Source organism: Scyliorhinus torazame, chromosome 5 (genome assembly GCF_047496885.1).
Source record: "Scyliorhinus torazame isolate Kashiwa2021f chromosome 5, sScyTor2.1, whole genome shotgun sequence".
Lineage (NCBI taxonomy): Eukaryota > Metazoa > Chordata > Chondrichthyes > Carcharhiniformes > Scyliorhinidae > Scyliorhinus > Scyliorhinus torazame.
Genome location: NC_092711.1, coordinates 141,366,088 through 141,388,125, shown reverse-complemented (window position 1 = coordinate 141,388,125; position 22,038 = coordinate 141,366,088). Strand labels below are relative to the sequence as shown.

Below are 22,038 nucleotides of genomic sequence, written 5' to 3'. Positions count from 1 at the left end.
GCTTTTTTAAAAAATCACATTCAAAAATTTTTTTGTTTACAGACGGTAAACATTGTGGTTTAGCTGTTTCAGTTAACTACTGGGTGTTTTGATTTCTCTTGAAACATTTACTGGTTAAAGACATTCGATAGATACAAGTTGTGACTCTCTGATTAGGATTAGGCTTTGAGGAAACTGATTAGTTAGAAGTCACACATTGTAAAAATGGTTGTTTTAAAAAAAATATTTTTATTGGCATTTTCAATTTATACACAGTAACACTTTACGTTCAATATTTACAGCACGTGTGGTTCTTATGTACATATTGTTGGCAAAAATTACGGTTAACAATGACAGGAGGAAACAACATAGAGTGATATTGGATGTTGTCAAATCACAGATTCTGACTCTCAGTCCCGAAAACCATAAGCTCAACGCTGATAACCCAAAATCACCCGAACCTATAAAAGCACTAACCTCAACCTTAATAACACTAATCCTAACCTCTAATAATCCAAATCATAACACCTAATACTCTTAACCTAATCATAACAATCACAATGGTTAGCATTGTTATTTCACAGCTCCAGGGTCCCAGGTTCGATTCAGCTTTGGGTCACTGCCTGTGTGGAGTCTGCACGTTCTCCCTGTGTCTGCGTGGGTTTCCTCCGGGTGCTTCGGTTTCCTCCGACAATGCCCGAAAGATGTGCTTGTTAGGTGAATTGGCCTTTCTGAATTCTTCCTCCGTGTACCCGAACAGGCGCCGGAATGTGGCGACTAGGGGCTTTTCACAGTAACTTCATTACAGTGTTATTGTAAGCCTACTTATGACAATAATAAAGATTATTAATTAAAATTAACTAACATCCTCAATAACCTTAACCGCGAATGCCCACTATCATCACCGTAAATATCCAATCACTTTCATCACCTGAAGTATCCACTGATCATAAAACTTCTTAAAACAAACACTGATTATCTACTAACCCTAACTCTTTATAATCCAAACCCTAACCCCGAATCGCCTATAACCATACAAGCATAAACAAATCCTAATCATAACCTAACATTAACTCCTTATAACCCAAACCCTAAAACCGAATATACATTAATGCTAAATATGACCCTAACCTTAAACACAACCTTAAACCAACAGCAACCCTAACCCTGGATATACACTGACCTCTGATAACCCTAACTGAGGATCCCAGACCGGCCTCTGAATCACAAGTTGCAGTGACACCTGCGGAGTCACTGGTTCATGTGACATTATTGATGATGCAGCCAGAGTGATACCCCCTCCCCCACCCCACACCTCAGCTCCGACACAGACTCCCTCAATGTGACAGATAGAGTGCTTTCTGAACTGCAATGGATTATGGGTAATGTCATCACTATTAGTCACCGTCACCAATCTCACACAACCGTTAAATACACAGACAGACACGGAGGAAGTGGGACATCCAACTCATCAACCATGCCACACAACACCTCCGCATCTGGACTGCAGGAAAAGTACATGTGGATAGTCACTGGATTTCATTGTGACGTCCCCCTTAGCAAAACAGTTTGTTAACTTCAGGTGTGAAGATTTAGGCACCACCTGGGTGGCACATTGGGGAGGGCAATAGGTGAGAGTGAAACTGAACCCGAGAGTCAGCATCTTCAGGGGAGGAGAATTGGGTGAAACGCAGGAGGAGGATAGTGGGATAAATTAATGTTACAGTCAATAGGGGAGGAGGGAGTCTCTGGGAGACAGAGATTTATAGTTTGAGATGAAGAATTTTCTGTGACAAATAAAATTGTCAGTTCTGAATTTCCACCCTGCAATCACAGTGATGAGTTGATGATGTCAATCCAATCACACCCATTAAAGTCTCTCTCAGGTCAGTTTTCAGCCTGCTCTTTCCCAGAGGAAATATCACCAACCTTTCCTGCACTGTAAATTCTATGATAATCTATGATTAATCTAGGACAAAGGTTCGGCACAACATCGTGGGCCGAAGGGCCTGTTCTGTGCTGTATTTTTCTATGTTCTATTCAAGCTATCATGTAATTTAAACACTCAGTCCTGCTATCATCCTTGTGAAGCTTTCTTGCACCTTCTTGAGGCCCTCTGTCAGTTTTGAAGGAGGGGCATATTTTAAAGGGGCGGCACGGTTAATGTCTCACACTAAAGATGGTCCCTCTGACAAGGCGACACTCCCTCAGTACTGACACCGCAAGAGTGGACTGTGGGGGCTCGAGTCTCTGGACAGGAGATTCAAACCCACCCCCCACCACCTCCTGACTCAGAGGCGAGAGTGCGACCCACTGTACAGAATCAGCTGGTGTTCGAGAATCGGTGATTTACTTCACAGAACGCAGAATCTTCAGTGCAGAAGGTGGCCATTCGGCCCATCGAGTCTGCTCTGGCTCTCTGGCAGAGAATTTTACCCAGACTCCCGTGTCTTATCCCTGTAACCTTTTACATTTCAGATATCAATCCAATTCCCTTTTGAAATACCTCGATCGAATCTGCCTCCACCACCCTCTCAGGAAGTTCATTCTAGTCTCCAACCACCCTGTGGGTGAATAAAAATTCCCTCTCCGCACTTTTACTCTTTTCCAATTATTTAGGATCTGTGCCCTCTTGTTCCTGATTCTTTCTTCAGTGGGAACAGATTCTCACCATTTACCCTGTCCAAACCCTCAGTACCTTGAACACCTCGAACAAGTCTCAGCCTTCATTTCTCCAAGGAAAAAAGACCCAATTTCTCCAATCTATCCTCGTAGCTACAGTTCTTTATCCCTGGAATCATTCTGGTGAATTTCCTCTGTACTCTCACATCTTCACATCTTTCCTCATTCACAGTGACCAGAACTGGATACAGTGCTCCAGATGTGGCCTAACATGACAACATGACCTTGTGCTCACTGCCCCTATTAATTTTTTTAAAATTTGTTTATGGGACGTGGGCTTCTCAGGCTGGGCCAGTATTTATTGCCTGTCCCTAATTGCCCTTGAGGGGGCAGTTAAGAGTCAACCACATTGCTGTGGGTCTGAAGTCACATGTAGGCCAGACCAGGTAAGGACAGCAGATTTCCTTCCCTGAAGGAGATCAGTGAACCAGATGGGTTTTTCCGACAATCGGCAATAGTTTCATGGCCATCATTAGACTTTTAATTCCAGATATTTTATTGAGTTTAAATCCAGCACCTGCCGTAGTGGGATTCGAACCCGGCTCCCCAGATCATCACCCTGGGTCTCTGGATTACTCGTCCAGTGACAATACCACTATGTCACCGCCTCTCCAATTAATAAAGTCGAAGATACCATCTGCTTCATTAACTGCTCTCTCAACATGCCCAACCACCTTTAATGACTTATGGACATATACACCGAGGTCCCTCTGTTCCTGCACCTCCATTCGAGTTTTTCCCTTTATTTTACACTGCCTCTCCATATTCTTCCTGCCAAAATAAATCACCTCTCACACTCTGCACTGAACTTCATCTGCCACTTGTCTGCCCAATCCACCAACCTGTCAATGCCCCTTTGAAGTTCAAGACTATCCTCATCACAGCTGACAATGTTTCCAATCTTCGCATCATTGGCAAATTTTACCACCAAACCCTGAACACCACAGTCTGGGTCATGAATATATATCAGGAAGTGAAAGAGTTCCAACACTGACCCCTGGGGAATTCCACTACAAACTTTCCTCCAGTCTGAAAAACAACCATTTATCACCACTCTCTGTTCCTGTCACTTCTGAGCCAATTCCTTATCCAAGTGCTAACTTTCCCTTTTATTCCATGAATTAGATTTTTCTCACAAGTCGGTTGCGTGATTCTGTGTCAAATGTCTTTTGAGAATCCGTATACACCACATCAACTGTGCTGCCCTTATCAACCTTCTCTATTACCTCCACAAAACACTCCAGCAAGTTAATTCAACAGAATTTTCTCTGAATGAATCCAGGCTGGCTTTCCTTAATTATTCTGCACTTGCCAAAGTGACTATTGATTCAGCCCCAAACTATATTTTCCAGAAGTTTCCCAACCTCTGAAGTCAGTCTGACTGGTCTGTAGTTGCCGGCTTTATCCTAGCATCCTTTTTTGAACAAAGGTGTAACATTCATAATTCTCCAGTCCTCTGGCACCAGCCCTGTGTCTAAGGAAGACTGGAAAATTATCACTAGTGTCTCTGCAATTTCCACTCACTTCCCTCAGTATCTCTGGATGCATCTGGTGCTGGAGCCTCATCTACTGTAAGTAAAGATGGTGTTTCTACCACCTCAGAATCACAGAATAATACAGAGCAGAAAAGGCTCTTCGGCCCATCGAGTCTGCACCAACACATGAAAAACACCTGACCTGCTGACCTAATCCCATTTGCCAGCACTTCCTGTTTTTACTTTAGATCTATCTGTAGTAGTGGTAAAACCACCATATGCCATCCAGGATATCCATCATCAGCTTTTGTGGATCATTTCAGTGGAAATGTGCTCTCTCCCAGACTCAAAGAGCATCATCCCACTGCAAGCAAAGTCGTGAGACCGGCCAGTGCAGCAGAAAGAAACCCTCCGACCCTCCCACTTCACCAAGTATCAGAATGAACATGGTTCAGTCCAGGATGTGATTCACAGCAGCAATAACAGCAGAATCCAACCCCAGTGATCATTTGTGAACTTGTTGGTGTCTCAGCAGGTTGGATAACTCAGTGAATCCCTTCCCACACTGAAAGCAGCCAAATGACTTCTCTCCAGGGTGAAGTTGCTGGTGTCTCTTCAGCTTCGACACCTGAATGAATCCCATCCCACACTGAGAACAGGTGAATGGCTTCTCCCTAGTGTGATTACGCTGGTGTGACTTCAGGCTGGATAACTCAGTGAATCCCTTCCCACACTGAGAGCAGGTGAATAGTCTCTCCTCAGTGTGAACTCGCTGGTGTCTTCGCAGGCCGGATAGCCGAGTCAATCCCTTCCCACACTGAGAGCAGGTGAACGGTCTCTCCCCAGTGTGAACTTGTTGGTGTCTCTGCAGGCTGGATAATTGAGTGAATCCCTTCTCACACTGAGGGCAAGTGAATGGCTTCTCCCCAGTGTGATTTTGCTGGTGTTTCTGCATGCTGGATAATTGAGTGAATCCCTTCTCACACTGAGAGCAGGTGAACGGCCTCTCCCCAGTGTGAATGCGTCGATGAGTTTCCAGCTCTGATGGAGATCTGTATCCCTTCCCACAGTCCCCACATTTCCATGGTTTCTCCATGTTTTGGGTCTCCTCGCGTCTCTCCACGTCGGACAATCAATTGAAACGTCATCCACACACAGAACACCCGTACGGTCTCTCCCGCTGTGAATGGTGTGATGTTTTTTCAGGCTGTGTAACTGGTTTAAGCTCTTTCCACAGTCATGCTCTGGAAAACTCTCACTCGGACGTGTGTGTCTCGGTGCTTTTCCAGTCACACTGACGTTTAAAATCTTTTAAAATAGACAGACCTTCGAGATTCAAAGGCCGATGAAATTCATGCCCCGATGAATCAAGTGACTCAGTCAGATTGAGATGTGACGTTTGTGATTTCTGTCTGTAATTCCTCTTCTAATATCCTGTAAAAACAATTTATAAAAGAAATCACTGTCAGTACAGGATAGAAATTCAAAACAGACAATTCCAGTTTCTATGGAACAATATTTCCTCTTTTATTCCAAAAAGCTGTAAGTCTCCATCCCACACACTCTCCCTCCATTCTCACTCTGCTGTATCTAATATTCACCCTCCCAATTCTCCTGAAGGTGCTGATTCAGGCTGATTGACAGATCCATGCTCACTGCTTCCTGTCCTGGACACAGAGACCATAACAAATCGGAGCTGCAGTCGGCCATTCAGCCCATCGAGCCTGCTCAACCATTCAATGAGCTCATTGGCCAATCATCCACCGTAGCACCATTTTCCCAAACTATACCCCATATCCCTTGATATCTTCAATATCTGGAAACATATCAATCTCGGTCCTGAAAATACTTGATGACTGAGGCATGGTAGCACAGTGGGTAGCATTGTTGCTTTACAGCGCCAGGGACCCGGGTTTGAATCCTGGCTTGGGTCACTGTCCGTGCGGAGTCTGCACCTTCTCCCCGTGTCTGCGTGGGTTTCCTCCAGGTGCTCCGGTTTCCTCCCGCAAGTCCCAAAAGACGTACTTGTGAGTTGAATTGGATATTCTGAATTCTCCCGAGTGTACCCGAACAGGCGCCGGAGAGGGCCTGGAGACACTTTTTCAACATGGCGGCCTGACCCTCAGGAGGTCTCTCGACTCCGCGCTCTCCGGGACTCTTTCTGAGGTGGTGAAAATAATGACTGCCAACATTTTCCGTGTCACTGACCAGAGACTGAGTGTGCTGACTCAATATCTGTGAGCTCATGAGGCCGAGCTGCAAAATGCCACGAAGAGTAGTCAACTGGTAGAGTTGACAAGGGGGAGCCAGTGAATGTGATACATTTGGACTTTCAGAAAGTGTTTGACAAAGTCTTGCACAAGAGATTTTCTTGCAAGATATTTTTTTCATAAAATAATTTTTATTAAAGGTTTTCATAAAACATCAGTAACAAAATGAGAAAGAAAAAAGAACCCAACAGGGTGAAGTACAAAACACAATCTAAAAAAGCAACCCCCCAAACCCCTCCCCCCCCTGTACATAAATAATAAATTAACATTAACACCCCAACTTAACACAACAGGTGTATACACCGCCTCAGACCCTCCAGTGTAAATAAAATAAACAAAAATAAAGTAAACTCCCCCCCCCCCCCCCCCCCCGAGCTGCTGCTGCCATTGACCAATGTCTACCGTTCTGCCAGGAAGTCTAAGAACGGTTGCCACCGCCTAAAGAACCCTTGTCCCGACCCTCTCAAGGCGAATTTCACCCTCTCCAATTTAATGAACCCTGCCGTATCGCTGATCCAGGATTCCATGCTTGGGGGCCTCACATCTTTCCACTGAAGGAGAATCCTTCGCTGGGCTACCAGGGACGCAAAGGCCAGAATTCCGGCCTCTTTCGCCTCCTGCACTCCCGGCTCCTCTGCCACCCCAAATATTGCGAGCCCCCAGCCCGGTTTGACCCTGGATCCTACCACCCTCGACACCGTCCTCGCTACGCCCTTCCAAAATTCCTCCAGCGATGGGCATGCCCAGAACATATGGGTGTGATTTGCTGGGCTCCCTGAGCACCTAACACACCTGTCCTCACCCCCAAAGAACCGGCTCATCCTTGTCCCGGTCATGTGTGCCCTGTGCAGCACCTTAAACTGTATGAGGCTGAGCCTTGCGCACAAAGAGGAAGAGTTCACCCTCCCTAGGGCATCTGCCCACGTCCCCTCTTCGATCTCCTCTCCCAACTCCTCCTCCCACTTACCTTTCAACTCCACCACTGAGGCCTCCTCCTCCTCCTGCATCACCTGGTATGTTTCCGAGATCTTCCCCACTCCCACCCACCTCCCCCGAGAGCACCCTGTCCTGTACTGTGTGTGGCAGTAGCCGTGGGAATTCCACCACCTGCCGTCTGGCAAACGCCCTTACCTGTAAGTACCTGAAGGTGGTCCCCAGGGGGAGCCCGTACTTTTCCTCCAGTTCACCCAAGCTCATGAACTTCCCGTCCACAAACAGGTCCCCCAACTTTCGTATCCCTGCCCCGTGCCACCCCGAAAACCCTCCACCGGTTCTTCCTGGGGCGAACCAGTGGTTCCCCCGTAATGGGGTCCACGCCGAGGCCCCAACTTCCCCCCTGTGCCGCCTCCACTGCCCCCAAATTTTGAGGGCCGCCACCACCACCGGGCTCGTGGTATACCTCCTTGGAGGGAGCGGCAGCGGCGCCATTGCCAGTGCCCCCAGACTCGTGCCCACACAGGACGCCGTCTCCAGCCTCTTCCATGCAGCCCCCTCCCCCTCCATCACCCACTTGCGCACCATCGTCGCATTGGCGGCCCAGTAGTACCCACAGAGGTTGGGCAGCGCCAGCCCCCTCCTATCTCTACTCCACTCCAGGAACACCCTTCTTACCCTCGGAGTCCCTCGCGCCCACACAAACCCCATATACTCCTGTTAACCTGCCTGAAAAAAGCCTTCGGGATAAACACGGGGAGGCACTGGAACAAAAACCTTGGGAGCACCGTCATTTTGATTGACTGCACCCTCTCCGCCAAGGACAGCGGCAATGCGTCCCAGCTCTTGAACTCCTCCTCCATTTGCTCCACCAGCTTTGTAAAGTTAAGCCTATGCAGGGCCCCCCAGCTCCTGACCACCTGGACCCCCAAATATCTGAAGCTCCTCTCCACCCTTTTTAGTGGGAGCTCGCCAATCCCCCTCTCCTGGTCCCCTAGCTGAACTACAAACAGCTCGCTCTTCCCCATATTGAGCTTGTACCCCAAAAAGTCCCCTCATTACCTCTGGCATTCCTCCCACCGTGTCCGCCACATACAGCAGCAGGTCGTCCACATAAAGCGACACCCTATGCTCCTCCCCACCCCGCACCAACCCCCTCCAGTTCCTCAACTCTCTCAGTGCCATAGCCAGGGGTTCAATCGCCAGTGTGAAGAGCAGGGGGGACAGGGGACACCCCTGTCTCGTCCCTCGGTGCAACCAAAAGTACTCGGACCTCCTCCTATTTGTGGCCACACTCGCCATCAGGACCTCATACAACAGCCTAACCCACCTGACAAACCCCTCCCCAAACCCGAACCTCTTCAGCACCTCCCACAGGTACCCCCACTCTACCCTATCGAAGGCTGTCTCAGCGTCCCTCCGCCTCCCCCTCCCTCGCCGGCATCATGATAACATTCAAAAGCCTCCGCACATTTGCGTTCAACTGTCTCCCCTTCACAAACCCCGTCTGGTCTTCATGGATGATCTGCGGCACACAATCCTCAATCCTCGTGGCTAAGACCTTCGCCAGCACCTTGGCATCTACATTTTGCAAGGAAATCGGATTTTCATGCAAGATTAAAGCACATTGATGGAAGTGTATTGAGATGGATAGAAAACTGGTTGGCAGAAAGGAAACAAAGAGTATGCATTAACAGGATCTTTTCAAATTGGCAGGCACTAGCTAGTGGAGTGCCACAGGGATCGGTGCTGGAACCCCAGCTACTCACAATATACACTAATGATGTGGTCGAGGGAATAAAATGTAACATCTCAAAGTTTGCCGATGATACCAAGATGGGTGGGAGTGTGAACTGTGACGAGGATGCAGAGATCCTTCAGCATGATCTGGACAGGTTGGGTAAATCAATGGCAGTATAATTTGGATAAATGTGAGGTTATTCAATTTGGAAGCAAAAACAAGAAGGCAGATTACTACCTAAATGGTTGTAAATTGGGAGAGGGAAGTGTGCAGCAGGACCTGGGTGTCCTTGTGCATCAGCTGCTGAAGGTAAGCATGCAGGTGCAGCAGGAGGTAAAGAAGGATAATGGTAAGTTGGCTTTCATTGTGAGAGGTTTCGAGTACAATAGCAGGGATGTATTGTTGCAATGATTCAGGGCCTTGGTGAGGCCACACCTGGAATATTGTGTGCAGTTTTGGTCTCCTTTTCTGAGGAAGGATGTTCTTGCTCTCGAGGGAGTGCAGCGAAGGTTTACCAGGCTGGTTTCGGGGATGGCGGCACTGACGTATGAAGAGAAATTGACTAGGTTAGGATTATTTTCTGGAGTTCAGACGAATGAGCGGGGATGTCATAGAGACTTATCAAATCTAACAGGACTAGGAGGGTAGATGCAAGGAGGATGTTCCCGATGGTGCGTATGCCCAGAACCAGGGGTCACAGTCTGAGGATTCGGGGTAGACCATTTAGGACAGAGATGAGGAGACATTTCTTCACTCAAAGAGTGGTGATCCTGTGGAATTCATTCCCACAGGAAGTAGTTGAAGCTGTTATGGGCCAGGGCTTAGAAACTCCAAAGCTCACCTGACCTATAACGTTTATGTTGAATTTGGTTAGGATGAGCACAAGAGCTTTCACTTCAGGTGTGATTCGTCAGACCTCCTCGGCGCCTTTGTCAAAACAAAGTTTATTATAAGAATGTAGTTGACGTATATGAAATGCTTATCAAGAATTTACTATCAATTACAAACAAGAAAAAACCACAACAGCTCCAGTAATCTATGTATATAACGCTTAATGAATCCCCCTTAGTAGCTGTTCCAATTCAATACAAAATCCAATAAACCAAAACCCCTTTCAAGGGCGTGGCCCAGCACACAGTCCTCTCACTTGAATGGGACTGATCCTTTCCCCAAGATTCTGATCCAGCCTTTAACCAGCAGATTCAAATCTCCTTCCGGAAAGCAACTCTATCTTTAAAGATACAGTTTGCCGCACCCAATGTCCTTTCAGTTCCCTGGAACAGCTTTTAAAATAAAAACAGAGAAAAACAGGGAAACCCTGCTTCTTTCTTCTGCAGTTCAAAGCAACAAACTGAAACTGAAACCCTAACACTAAACCCCCTCTCACCTGACAGCCACAGCCCAGCTCCACCCACAAATGACATCACTGAAGCCGTGCTACAAGTCATGTGATAAGAGAAAACCTTTCTTAAAGGGACACTCACATGACTTGAATGCATTCAAGAGGTGGCTAGATATGGCACTTGAGGTGAATGAGATCAAGGGTTATGGGGAGAAAATAGGATTAGGCTATTGAGCTGGATAATCAACCATGAAAATGAAAATGAAAATCTGATCGTGACGAACGGTGGAGCAGGCCAGAAGGGCCGAATGACCTCCTCCTTTTCCTGTCTTCTACATGTCTATGTTAAAGAGGCTTGATCATCCGGAGCAGAGAATCCTGAACGTTGACAAGATGCCTCCTCAGCGGAGGCAACAATTCAATCCTTGGAAAACTGACTGAGTGGCGTGGCGGAGGTCCTGGAGGATTTCGAGAACGAAGGGTCAGAGAAAGAACATCCGAGTCGTCAGCCTGCCAGAAGGTCTGGAGGGTGAGGTTCCGATTAGGTTCTTCGAGGACCGCTGCCACATTTTCTGAAGCTGGATGTGAAGCCTGGGTGTTTCAAATTAGAAAGAGCATTGGATCCTGTCTTTGAGGCCGAGGGATAGTTTTCATCCCAGGCCTGTAATCATTCACTTCCACAACTTCAAAGATCACCAGAAGGTCCTGGAGACGGGTAAGGTGAGGTGGGACCTGGCTCCATGAGGGAGTGAGGATTTCCTTCTTCCAGGACTTTTGGCAGCCACACAAACGAAGCATCGAGGCTTCAATGAAGTTTGAAGGGAACTCAAGGCTGTGGGAGTGAATTCTGTCGCTTTATCCTGAGACCCTAAAAATTGTATCCGACAACTCCGGCAAGTCTGTTGATAATCCCACTACTGCCTTGGCCTTTGTTAAATCCACGAAGGGCAAGTATTTGGAGGGATGGTTTGCAGCACAGACTAACTCAGGCTCTAATCGGGACTCTTTCCCTATAATGGTGTTGTCTGAATTTGTTGTCTTTTATCCTGTTGAAGTGAGTTGTTATTCTGTGAGCATCGATTGAAAGTCTTCTTCTCCTCGAGTGCTACAGGAACTCATATTAACTTTTCTCAGTTTTGGTAGATGTTCCGTGTACTTATTATCCGTCATCTTTCTTCTATTATCCAAGCGTTAATCATGGCAGAACCGAGTGGTTCCATTGCCGAAGGGTGGGGGTGGTGGTGGATGCAGGTCTTCACAGGTGGGTCTAAAATGCGGGAGGGACATTCGATCCCCATTCCCGTGTTGGCCCTTATTTTCTTCTCCTCAGTTTAGAGAAGGGATCCTGAGGGTAACGACAGTCTGGCCGTGGGGTTAACCCTCCGGGTCCTCAGTCTTATTGAGGAATGTCCCCTTGGATCTATTGTGGTTGTGATTCTTTTGTATTTTTGTTATTATGGGAGGGTTTATGTGTTGTTGACTTTATCCTACTCTGGTACAGACGGGGCTTTTATCTGTGAAAGGAGCAGTTTGGGGAGACTTCGGTGCCTCTGGTGTAAAGTGAGTTGGAGGAGGGGGTAATGGCGCACGCCCGATTGTGGCGTGAAAATCTGTTCCTGTCTCTCTGTCGCCTAACTAATGGAAGCAGTTAATGTTCGAATATTCTCAGGGAATGTACGGGGCATCCATCACCCTATCAGAAGGAAAAAGATCCTCTCCTTTCTTAAGGCGAAAGTCGACATCGCTTTATTACAGGAAACCCATCTGGATGATGAGGAACACTTTAAACTGAGGCGGGATTGGGTGGGGCAGGTTTTTTCACCACCTTTACCTCAAGTAGCAAGGGTGTGGCAATCCTTATGAATAAAAATATCACTTTTAAGGTTGAAACCTGCACCAAGGACAAAGGAGGTAGATATGCGATCATTAGAGGTTTGGTGCATGGAGATGCTGTTTCAATCATTAATGTTTATGGACCCCCGAATTACTTCCCGGAGTTCATTACAAAGGTTTTTGTGGCTTTTGGCCTTCAACGGCCACTTAAATTCTCTGGTAGATAAGTCCCTGGTTACCAGGACCACCCCCCCCCCCCCCCCCCGCCCTCGCACGCTGCAAGGTAGGGCGTTGGACCCAGCTTGTAAGGAGTTGGGTTATGTGGAGAGCTTTGCACCCAAAGGGTATAGATTTTACCTTCTTTCCAGCCCCACATCAAATCATAATAGAATCAATGACTTTTTTCTGCCGAGGACGATCCTATACCTGGTGCCCTCTTGCACCACAGGAAATATCGTAATTGTGGGCCATCTCCTCATTTTTCTGGAGTTCCTGCTCGAGAGATCACCCCCAGGTCAAGAGTGGTGATATGATGCTTCCCTGACAAGAGTTACGTCATTTCCGACACATTTTGAGGAAGAATTTGAATTCTTCCTTTTCTTTAACTTGGCCCCTGGTATTTCTCCCTCCATTTCCCCCTCCAGACGTGTGTAGCTCATGCCAGTGTGGGGGAGGAGGTGATCATTTCTTACACTGCTAATAAAAGGTACAGGATGCTGGAGAACCAGCGGCGTCTGGAGGTTTGTTTGGCGAAGGCCGAGGAGAATTATAAGAAGGCCCCGAGTAAGCGATCGCTGAAGGAGGTTAACATGGCAAGAGCGGCTTTGGACTCCCTATTGACTCAGCAGGTCGGGAAGAGGTTGTACAAGTTTGGGTATAAACCGAGCAATTGCTTGCCATGGTAGCACAGTGGTTAGCACTGTTGCTTCACAGCGTCAGGGATCCGCATTTGATTCCCGGCTTGTGTCTCTGGCTATGCGGAGTCTGCATGTTCTCCCTGTGTCTGCGTGGGTTTCCTCCGGGTGCTCCGGATTTCTCCCACAAGTCCCAAAAGACACGCTGTTAGGTAATCTGGACATTCTGAATTCTCCCTCTGTGCCTCGAACAGGCGCCGGAGTGTGGCGATAGGAATTTTCGCTGTAACTTCATTGCAGTGTTAATGTAAGCTTACTTGTGACACTAATAAAGATTATTATTATTGTAGCGGATTTGAGGATTTGTTGTCAGATCTGTTGGTGGGTATGTATTATCACTCTTTTGACTCGGAGATGCTGCCAGCGACTCTTTGTGAGGCTTATATATCTTTGATTCTGAAGGCGGGCAAGGACACAGAGGAGCGGACCTCTTATTGGTCAATCCCTCTTTTGAATCTTCACTTCAAACTACTATCTAAAGTTTTGGTGAGAAGGCTTGAGGACATCCTTCCGACAATTGTGCGGGAGGACCAGACTGGGTTTATCGGGGAAGATTTTCCAGTCACAACTTTGAAAGGTTGCCAAATGTGATTCAAGCTTTTCAGAAATATGCACTGGCTACACTGGTGATCTCTTGGATTGGATTTGTTTATTGTCACGTGTACAGAGGTACAGTGAAGGGTATTTTTCTGCAAGCAGCTAAACGGATCATTAAGTACATGAAAAGGAAATAAAATAAAATACATAATACAGCAACACAAGATACACAATGTAACTACATAAACACTGGCATCGGGTGAAGCCTACAGAGGTGTAGTGTTAATAAGGTCAGTCCATCAGAGGGTCCTTTAGGAGTCTGGTAAAAGCGGTGTACTGAAAGCTTTTGCTCGAGTTGAGTGGAATTATCTGCTGTATACACTGAAAGGTTTCGGGTTGGGTGAGGATTATATCAAGTTGATTCAATTATTATATTAAAGGTAAAGTCACCAATGTCCAAGATGACTAGAGGCTGCTTTCCCCTTTGAGGGGGAGAGCTGCCTGGTGTAATTTAACCCAAGGATCACTAACCTCAGGCGAGGGACAGGTTTGAGAAGGTGGGGCCTTCATGAATAACCTCACCCGGTACGGGAATTAAACCAACACTGTTGCCTTGCTCTGCTTCACTAACCAGCTGAGCTAAACCGGCCCCTGTTATATTACAGGCTGGGCAGCGGCAGGGCTCATGGGTGGTTTATATTTGTCGTATTTGAGCTTCAGCGAGGGGCTCGGCAAATAAATGTGTCAAGCTGAGGGAGCAAAGGATGTCAATGTCTTTAAGAGAGAGAGAGAGACCTGGGCCAAGCTTTGCAGAGTCTGCACCCTCCCTGGATTCACTTCCTTTCCCTTCAGTTGCTGCAAGTCACCAATTGAAGGTCAGAATGAGAAAAGAAATGGAAAGGGGGAGAAAAGAAAGTGTTTCACTCACAGATGTTGGAGACAGGAAGAAGCTTCCGTCTCAGTGAAGCTCAATCGTCAGTCACACAAACCCCGCGCTCTGATTGGCTGGAAGATCAGAGACGTTCCGGTCCTCCAAATCTTCCAATTGGTCAACACCTCAGCAGGACAGTCAGTGGGCGGGCTCTCTTTCGCACATGCGCAGTCCCGGGGCGAGAGAGAGGAGAGATCACCTAGCGGTTCCTCGCTCTGGCCGGAACCGTCAGAAACCTTATCTCGAGGAGGTACACGTGCAGGCAGAGGGGGAACAAAGGGTGGGGGAACAATAGATGGGGTCGGGCCGGTCCTGCGCACTGCAACCCGGAGACGACACCGCGGACAGGGGTGATTCCTATTGGTTGATTGAGGCAGGGCGCCATTGTGATGTCACAAAGCGGAAGTTGGATGAAGGCTCCTCCTGTCGCCAACATCTGTGAGTAAAACACTATGTTTTCTCCCCCTTTCCATTTCTTTTCTCATTCTCACCTTCAATTGGTCACTTGCAGCAACTGAAGGGAAAGGAAGTGAATCCAGGGAGGGTGCAGACTCTGCAAAGCTTGGCCCAGGTCTCCCTCTCTCTCTCTCAAAGACATTGACATCCTTTGCTCCCTCAGCTTGACACATTTATTTGTCTGGCTAAAAGGATGCTCTTTCCCAATGTTCACAATTAAGGGGCTGGTTACCCCTGGAGATGGCTGACATTTAAGAGGACTGTAAATAATATCGTACCGCAATATGCCTGGTGTTATATGCTGCAGATTTTTTGATTATTGATAGTTGTGTAATTAAGTATATTTATTATTATTTCCAGTTGTGCAATATAATTCTGTCGCTACGTTATATATTTCAAGTCATCAGTTACCTCAGAGGGTTGTTCGTCTCTGGATTTCTCTTCCAAGGACCAGTGGAGTCTGGTGTAATTGAATATATTAACGGATGAGTTGGACAGATTTTTACTTTGTTATGGATGTTTTAGCCATTTTTTAAACAATGAATACAACAGAGTAACAAGAAAGTTGGTGGGAAATGGGCACAGGGTGGAACAAGAGATATTGCCGCATAAATACAAGCAACACATTGCAGAATTAATTTGCAGCAGTATATTTTAGGGACCAGAGCCGCTATGTGAAATGCCAGATCAATTGAACAACCAGTTAACAGGTTAACATAGTGAGTGGGGAAAGAGGGTAAGTTTATACAATGCAGAAGGATAACAATGCAGGTCACACACCCCAAAACAGACTAACAGCACAGTTGAATTAAAATACAGAACACAACATAGAAGACATAGAATTCCTATCGTGCAGAAGGCCATTCACTCCTCAAGTCTGCATTGAGCCTCAGAAAATGCACTCCACTGAGGCCCACTCCCCACCCTATCCCTGTAACCTCGTGCATCGATCATGGCCAACCCGCCTAACCTACACATCTTTGGATACTAAGGGGCAATTTAGCATGACCAATCCACTTTAGCTACATATTTTTGGACTGTGGGAGAAAATCGGAGCGCCCGGAGGAAACACAGGGAGAATGTGCAAACGCCACACAGACAGCCACTCAAGGAATCAAACCTAGGTCCCTGGCAGCAGTTCTGAAACTGTACCCTACTCCCGGCCTAAGTTTAATTTAATTTACTGATGGAAAGCCCAGTAGGAGTGAGTCTGTCGGAGGAAGTCAAAAATGACCCACAGAGCTGGGATGGTCTCCCGATTTCCCTGGTGGGGAGGATGCAGACGATCAAGATGAATGTACTGCCCAGGTTCCTCTTCCTGTTTGGATCCTTACCGATCTACATCCCCAAGGCCTTTTTCCATTCAATAGATAAGATGATTCCCTGTGCGGAGTCTGCACATCCTCCCCATGTGTGCGTGGGTTTCCTCCTGGTGTTCCGGTTTTCTCCCACAGTCCAAAGATGTGCAGGTTAGGTGGACTGGCCATGATAAATTGCCCTTCGTGTTGGGTGGGGTTACTGGGTTATGGGGATAGGGTGGAGGTGTTGACCTTGGGTAGGGTGCTCTTTCCAAGAGCTGGTGCAGACTCGATGGGCCGAATGGCCTCCTGTACTGTAAATTCTATGATAATCTATGATTTATCTAGGACAAAGGTTCGGCACAACATCGTGGGCCGAAGGGCCTGTTCTGTGCTGTATTTTGCTATATTCTATGATTATGGTGTGTGTGTCAGCGTCATGGGGAATGCATACAACAATCGAACCCACGCTCTCACCCCCCCCCCCCCGACAGAATTACATTCAATGACCACCTGATGTTACTGGAGAGCTGTCTCCCCTTCACAAAACCCGTTTGATCGTTAGAAAGCACCGCTGGCACACACCCCTCCTACCTACACGGCAACACCTTCACCAGGGCCTTCATGTCCGTGTTCAACAGCAAAATGGGCCTGTCGGACCCACACTCCGGTGGGTCCTTCTCCTTTTTCGAGATCAATGTCTGCGCCAACGTAGCCGGCAGCTCTCTCTCTTCCACCACCTCACTAAACATACACAACAACTGGGGGGGCCAACTCCTTCATGAACTGCTCAGAAAATTCCACCGAAGAGCCATCCCCTTCCCCACCTTCATCCTACCAATACACTCCATTCCCTCCCTTAACCCCAATGGCTCCTCCAGTGCCGGCCTCTACCCCTCCTCCAACTCCGGGAACTCCAACCCATCCAGGAACAGACTACCTCCTCCACCAACTCGGCACTATACAGCCCCTGGTCAAAGGCCTTAAACACCTTGTTTATCCTTTTGGGTCCAATACCACCTCCCCCTTCACCTGCAGAATTTCCCTTGACGCTGCCTGATACTGCAGCTGGTGGACCAGCCTACGCCTCGCCTTCTCCCCATGCTCACAATGCAGCCCCCTCACCCTCTGCAGCTGCCCACCGCCTTACCCATCGTCAACCGGTCAAACTGCCCCTGCAACATCTTCCTTTCTGCCAACAACCCCTTCGTGGGGGCCGCCGAGTATCTCCTGTCCACCTCCACTACCTCATCCAGTAACTGCCGGTGCTCCTCCCTTCTCACCCTCTCCCTGTCGGCTTTATATGAAGTAATTTCTCCCCGGACACCGCTTTCTGGGCCTCCCGCAACATGGGCCGCCGACTCCTCCCCGTTCAGGTTGAGCTCAACATAGTTCTTAATCGCTCCTCTTGCCTTCCCACAGAACTTCTTATTGGTCAAAAGCCAAGAATTCAACCTCCACCCCGGTCTCTGCACCTGTCCTGATCAAAGCCTCACACGTAACAGTGCGGTGCATGGTCCGAGATCATGATTCCACCCCAACTGTCCCCATCAGCACCGCCCGGCTCACTACAAAAAATCAATCCTGGAATACACCCTACACACATGCGAGAAGAAGGAATATTCCCTCCCGGGTTCACGAACCTCCACGGATACACCACCCCCATCCTTTCCAGAACCTTCAGAGCTCTTTCGTCATTCACGACCTTCCCATCGACTTAGGGCTTGACCTACCAAACATTACACAATTAAAATCCACCCCCATGATCAGCTGGTGAGAGCCCGGAATCGCTCCCAGTAACCTCTTTACAAAACCAATATCATCCCAATTGGACGCATACACATTTACCAACACCACCAATGTCCCCTCTCACACCCCACCCACTATCACAAACCTCCCCTCAGGTCCAACACCTCTCTGTCCCCCGTAAACCCTGTTCTCTTGCTCAACAAAATGGCCACCCCTTTGACTTCGAATCAAACAGGCCAAGGGCAGACATGCAGACTGAGAGCAGGACGGTGAGTTGAAATGGCAAGCGACAGGAAGGTCTGGGAACTGCTTGCGGATGGACCGGAGGCGTTCTGCAAAGCCTGGAAAAATATATTCATTTTGCTTTCGGTTTGCACCCCTCTATCACCTCCACATGGTCTGTCTCCAACACTTCCCTTTCCTTCCTTGACCTATTTCAATTTCTGAGATAGACAGTCCACTAATATCCACCACAAACCTACCGGCTCCCACGGCTACGTCGACTCCAGCACTTCACACCCCACATCCTGTAAGGACTCCATCCCATTCCCTCAGTTCCTTCGCCTCCGTCACATCTGTTCCGATGATGCCACTTTCCAAAACGGTGCTGCTGACATGTCTTCATTCTTCCTTAACCGTGGCTTCCCACCCACTGTGGTCGATGGGGCTGTCAACCGTGACCGACCCATCTCCCACACCTCTGCCCTCCCCCTCGCTCCTCTCTCCCAGAACCAGGATAGAATCCCCACTGTCCTCACTTTTCACCCCACCAGCCTCCGCATTGAAGAAATCATCCTCCGCCAGTTCTGCCAACTCCAGGAAGATTCCACCACCAAACCCATCTTCCCCTCACTCCCCCTGTCAGCATTTGGAATTCTCTACCCCAGAGGACTGTGGAACCTCAGTCATCAAGTATTTTCAAGACAGAGGTTGCTAACGTTTCAAGGGAGTGAAGGTATCGAGCGATATGGGGGATAGTGTTGGAAAATGGTGCTGAGGTAGATCGGCCAATGATCCCATTGAATGGTTGAGCAGGTTCGATGGGCCGAATGGCCGACTGCAGCTCCTATTTGTTATGGTTTCTGTGTCCAGGACGGGAAGCAGTGAGCAGGGATCTGTCAATCAGCCTGAATCAGCACCTTCAGGAGAATTGGGAGGGTGAATATTAGGTACAGCAGAGTGAGAATGGAGGGAGAGTGTGTGGGATGGAGATTTACAGATGTTGCGGAACGCAAGAGAAAAGAAAGTTCCAGAGAAACTAGAATTGCTTGTTCTGAATTTCTATCCTGTACTGACAGTGATGTCTTTTGTAAATTGTTTTAACAGAAGATTCGAAGAGGCCAATTACAGACCGAAATCTAATACATGTCGTTTGGATCTGACAGTCCCTCAATTCCTTGGGACCTGAATATCATTGGCCTTCGAATCTAAAGGAGAAATGTTTGCCTCATCTGTCAACTTCAAAAGATTTTAAACATTAGTGTCACTGGAAAAGCACCGTGACACACACACCCGAGTGAGAGTGTTCCAGAGCACTGACTGTGGAAAGAGCTTTAACCAGTTACACAGCCTGAAAAAACATCACATCATTCACATCAGGGAGTGACTGTACACGTGTTCTGTGTGTGGACGAAGCCTCAACTGATTGGCCGAACTGGACAGACACGAGGAGACCCAAAACATGGAGAAACCATGGAAATGTGAGGACTGTGGGAAGGGATTCACAGCACCGTCTGTGCTGGAAATTCATCGACGCATTCACACTGGGGAAAGGCCATTTACCTGCTCTCAGTGTGGAAAAGGATTCGCTCAATTCTCTGACCTGCAGAGACATCGGCGAGTTCACACTGGGGAGAGGCCGTTCACCTGCTCTCAGTGTGGGAAGAGATTCACTCGGTTATCCATTCTGCAGACACACCAGCGCGTTCACACTGGGGAGAGACCATTCACCTGTTCTCAGTGTGGGAAGGGATTCAGTCATTCATCTACCCTGCAGGCACACCAGAGAGTTCACACTGGGGAGAAGCCATTCACCTGCACTCAGTGTGGGAAGGGATTCACTCAGTTGTCCGAACTGCGGGCACACCAGAGAGTTCATACTGGGGAGAGACCATTCATCTGCCCTCAGTGTGGGAAGGGATTCAAACATTCATCTGCCCTGCAGAAACATCTGCAAGTTCACACTGGCGAGAGGCCGTTCACCTGCTCTCAATGTGGGAAGGGATTCACTCGGTTATCCAGCCTGCAGACACACCAGCGAGTTCACACTGGGGAGAGGCCATTCACCTGCTCTCAGTGTGGGAAGGGATTCACTCGGTTATCCAGCCTGCAGACACACGAGCGAGTTCACACTGGGGAGAGGCCATTCATCTGCTCTCAGTGTGGGAAGGGATTCACTCAGTTATCCCACCTGCGGAGCCACCAGCGAGTTCACACTGGAGAGAGGCCGTTCACCTGCTCTCAGTGTGGGAAGGGATTCACTCAGTTATCCCACCTGCGGAGCCACCAGCGAGTTCACACTGGAGAGAGGCCGTTCACCTGCTCTCAGTGTGGGAAGAGATTTGCTTGGTTATCCAGCCTGCGGACACACCAGCGAGTTCACACTGGGGAGAGGCCCCTCTCCCCAGAGTAGGTGAGATATTCAGTGATCCATCCCAACTATGGAGACACCGCCAGTTCTCACTGGGGAGAGGCCGTTCATCTGCTCTCAGTGTGGGAGAGATTTTGTGTTTCATTGCATATGCTCACACACCAAGTTCACAATTGATTACAGGGGTTGGATTCTGCTGTTCTGCTCTCAATTGCATCCAGGACTGCATTTTGTTAATTCTGTCAGTTGATCAATAGGGATGGGCGGAGGGTTTCTTCCTGCTGGACTGGTTGGTCTCACAAATTTGCCTCCAGTGGGCTGATGATCATTGAGCCATGTTGTGAATTCCTGACTTCAACTTTCACGAGGATCACAGAGCGAATGGGTATTTGGTGGTTGGAAGATATTTAGTTCCCAATTCTGTTTGGAACCTCTGAAAGCTTGCCACGTTGCCATGAGAATGGGCTCTGGTGGTTACATGGTTCCTTTGTTTAATTTATCCACGTGTTTTTCACAAAGGAAACTGTCGAGGTTTGAAAGGCAAGTTGTCTGTGGTCGATTGGGACATTTCGACAATAGGTATGACAATAGACAGACAGTCACTGATTTTTAAGGCATTATTACATGTTGACATCAAATATAGATTCCTTTTAAGGAACAAAAAGCCACAGGAAAAGTGATGCAACTGTGGCTAACGAGAACATTTAAGGATTCCATTAGATCAAAGGAAGAGGCTCATAGAGGCCAAAATAACCGTACGCCTGTGGATTGGGAATTGATTTAGAATTCAGCAAAGGAGGATGAAGAAATTGATAAAGAGAAAATAGAATATGGGATCAAACTGACGAGAAACATAAATATTGACTGGAAAAGCTCCTATAAGAATGTGAAAATGAAAAGATTAGCAAAGACCAATGTGGGTCCATTCCAGGCTGAGACAGGAGAGTTTATAATGGGGAATAAGGAAATGTCAGAGAAACTAAACAATGTGTGTCTGTCTTCACGGAGGAAGATACAGAAATTGTCCCAAAAACACGAGAGAACCAAGGGGACTAGTGAGCACGAGGAACTGGGTGTGGTCAGTTAATCCTTGTTCCACTTTTCTTCTTCAATATTCTCTTGGCTGCCTGGGAGTGGCAGTGGTCACTTGATCGGCTCGGGCAGGGCAGGAATAACTGTGTGTTTATCTGGGTCGGGCGGAGGATCTGATGGGTAGTGGAGTGAGTTTCCCTCCCTGAGTTGTACCCTTTGGAGGTTCCTGGTCTGCTCCTCCTCTGGTCCTCCTCCACAGCCTGGTATGGCAATTGC

General features: G+C 47.9%; 1 protein-coding gene across 1 annotated transcript in view; it reads left to right on the top strand.

The window, feature by feature from the left end:
• The first annotated feature begins 14,917 nt into the window (after nt 1–14,917).
• Nucleotides 14,918–22,038, top strand: part of LOC140417945 (uncharacterized) — a 30,018-nt gene continuing 22,897 nt past the window's right edge. The window contains exons 1-2 of the mRNA XM_072501378.1: nt 14,918–15,075; nt 19,467–20,768. Coding sequence (XP_072357479.1) covers nt 19,822–20,768 — 947 coding nt within the window. The 5' untranslated portion in view covers nt 14,918–15,075; nt 19,467–19,821. The remainder of the gene's footprint in view (nt 15,076–19,466; nt 20,769–22,038) is intronic.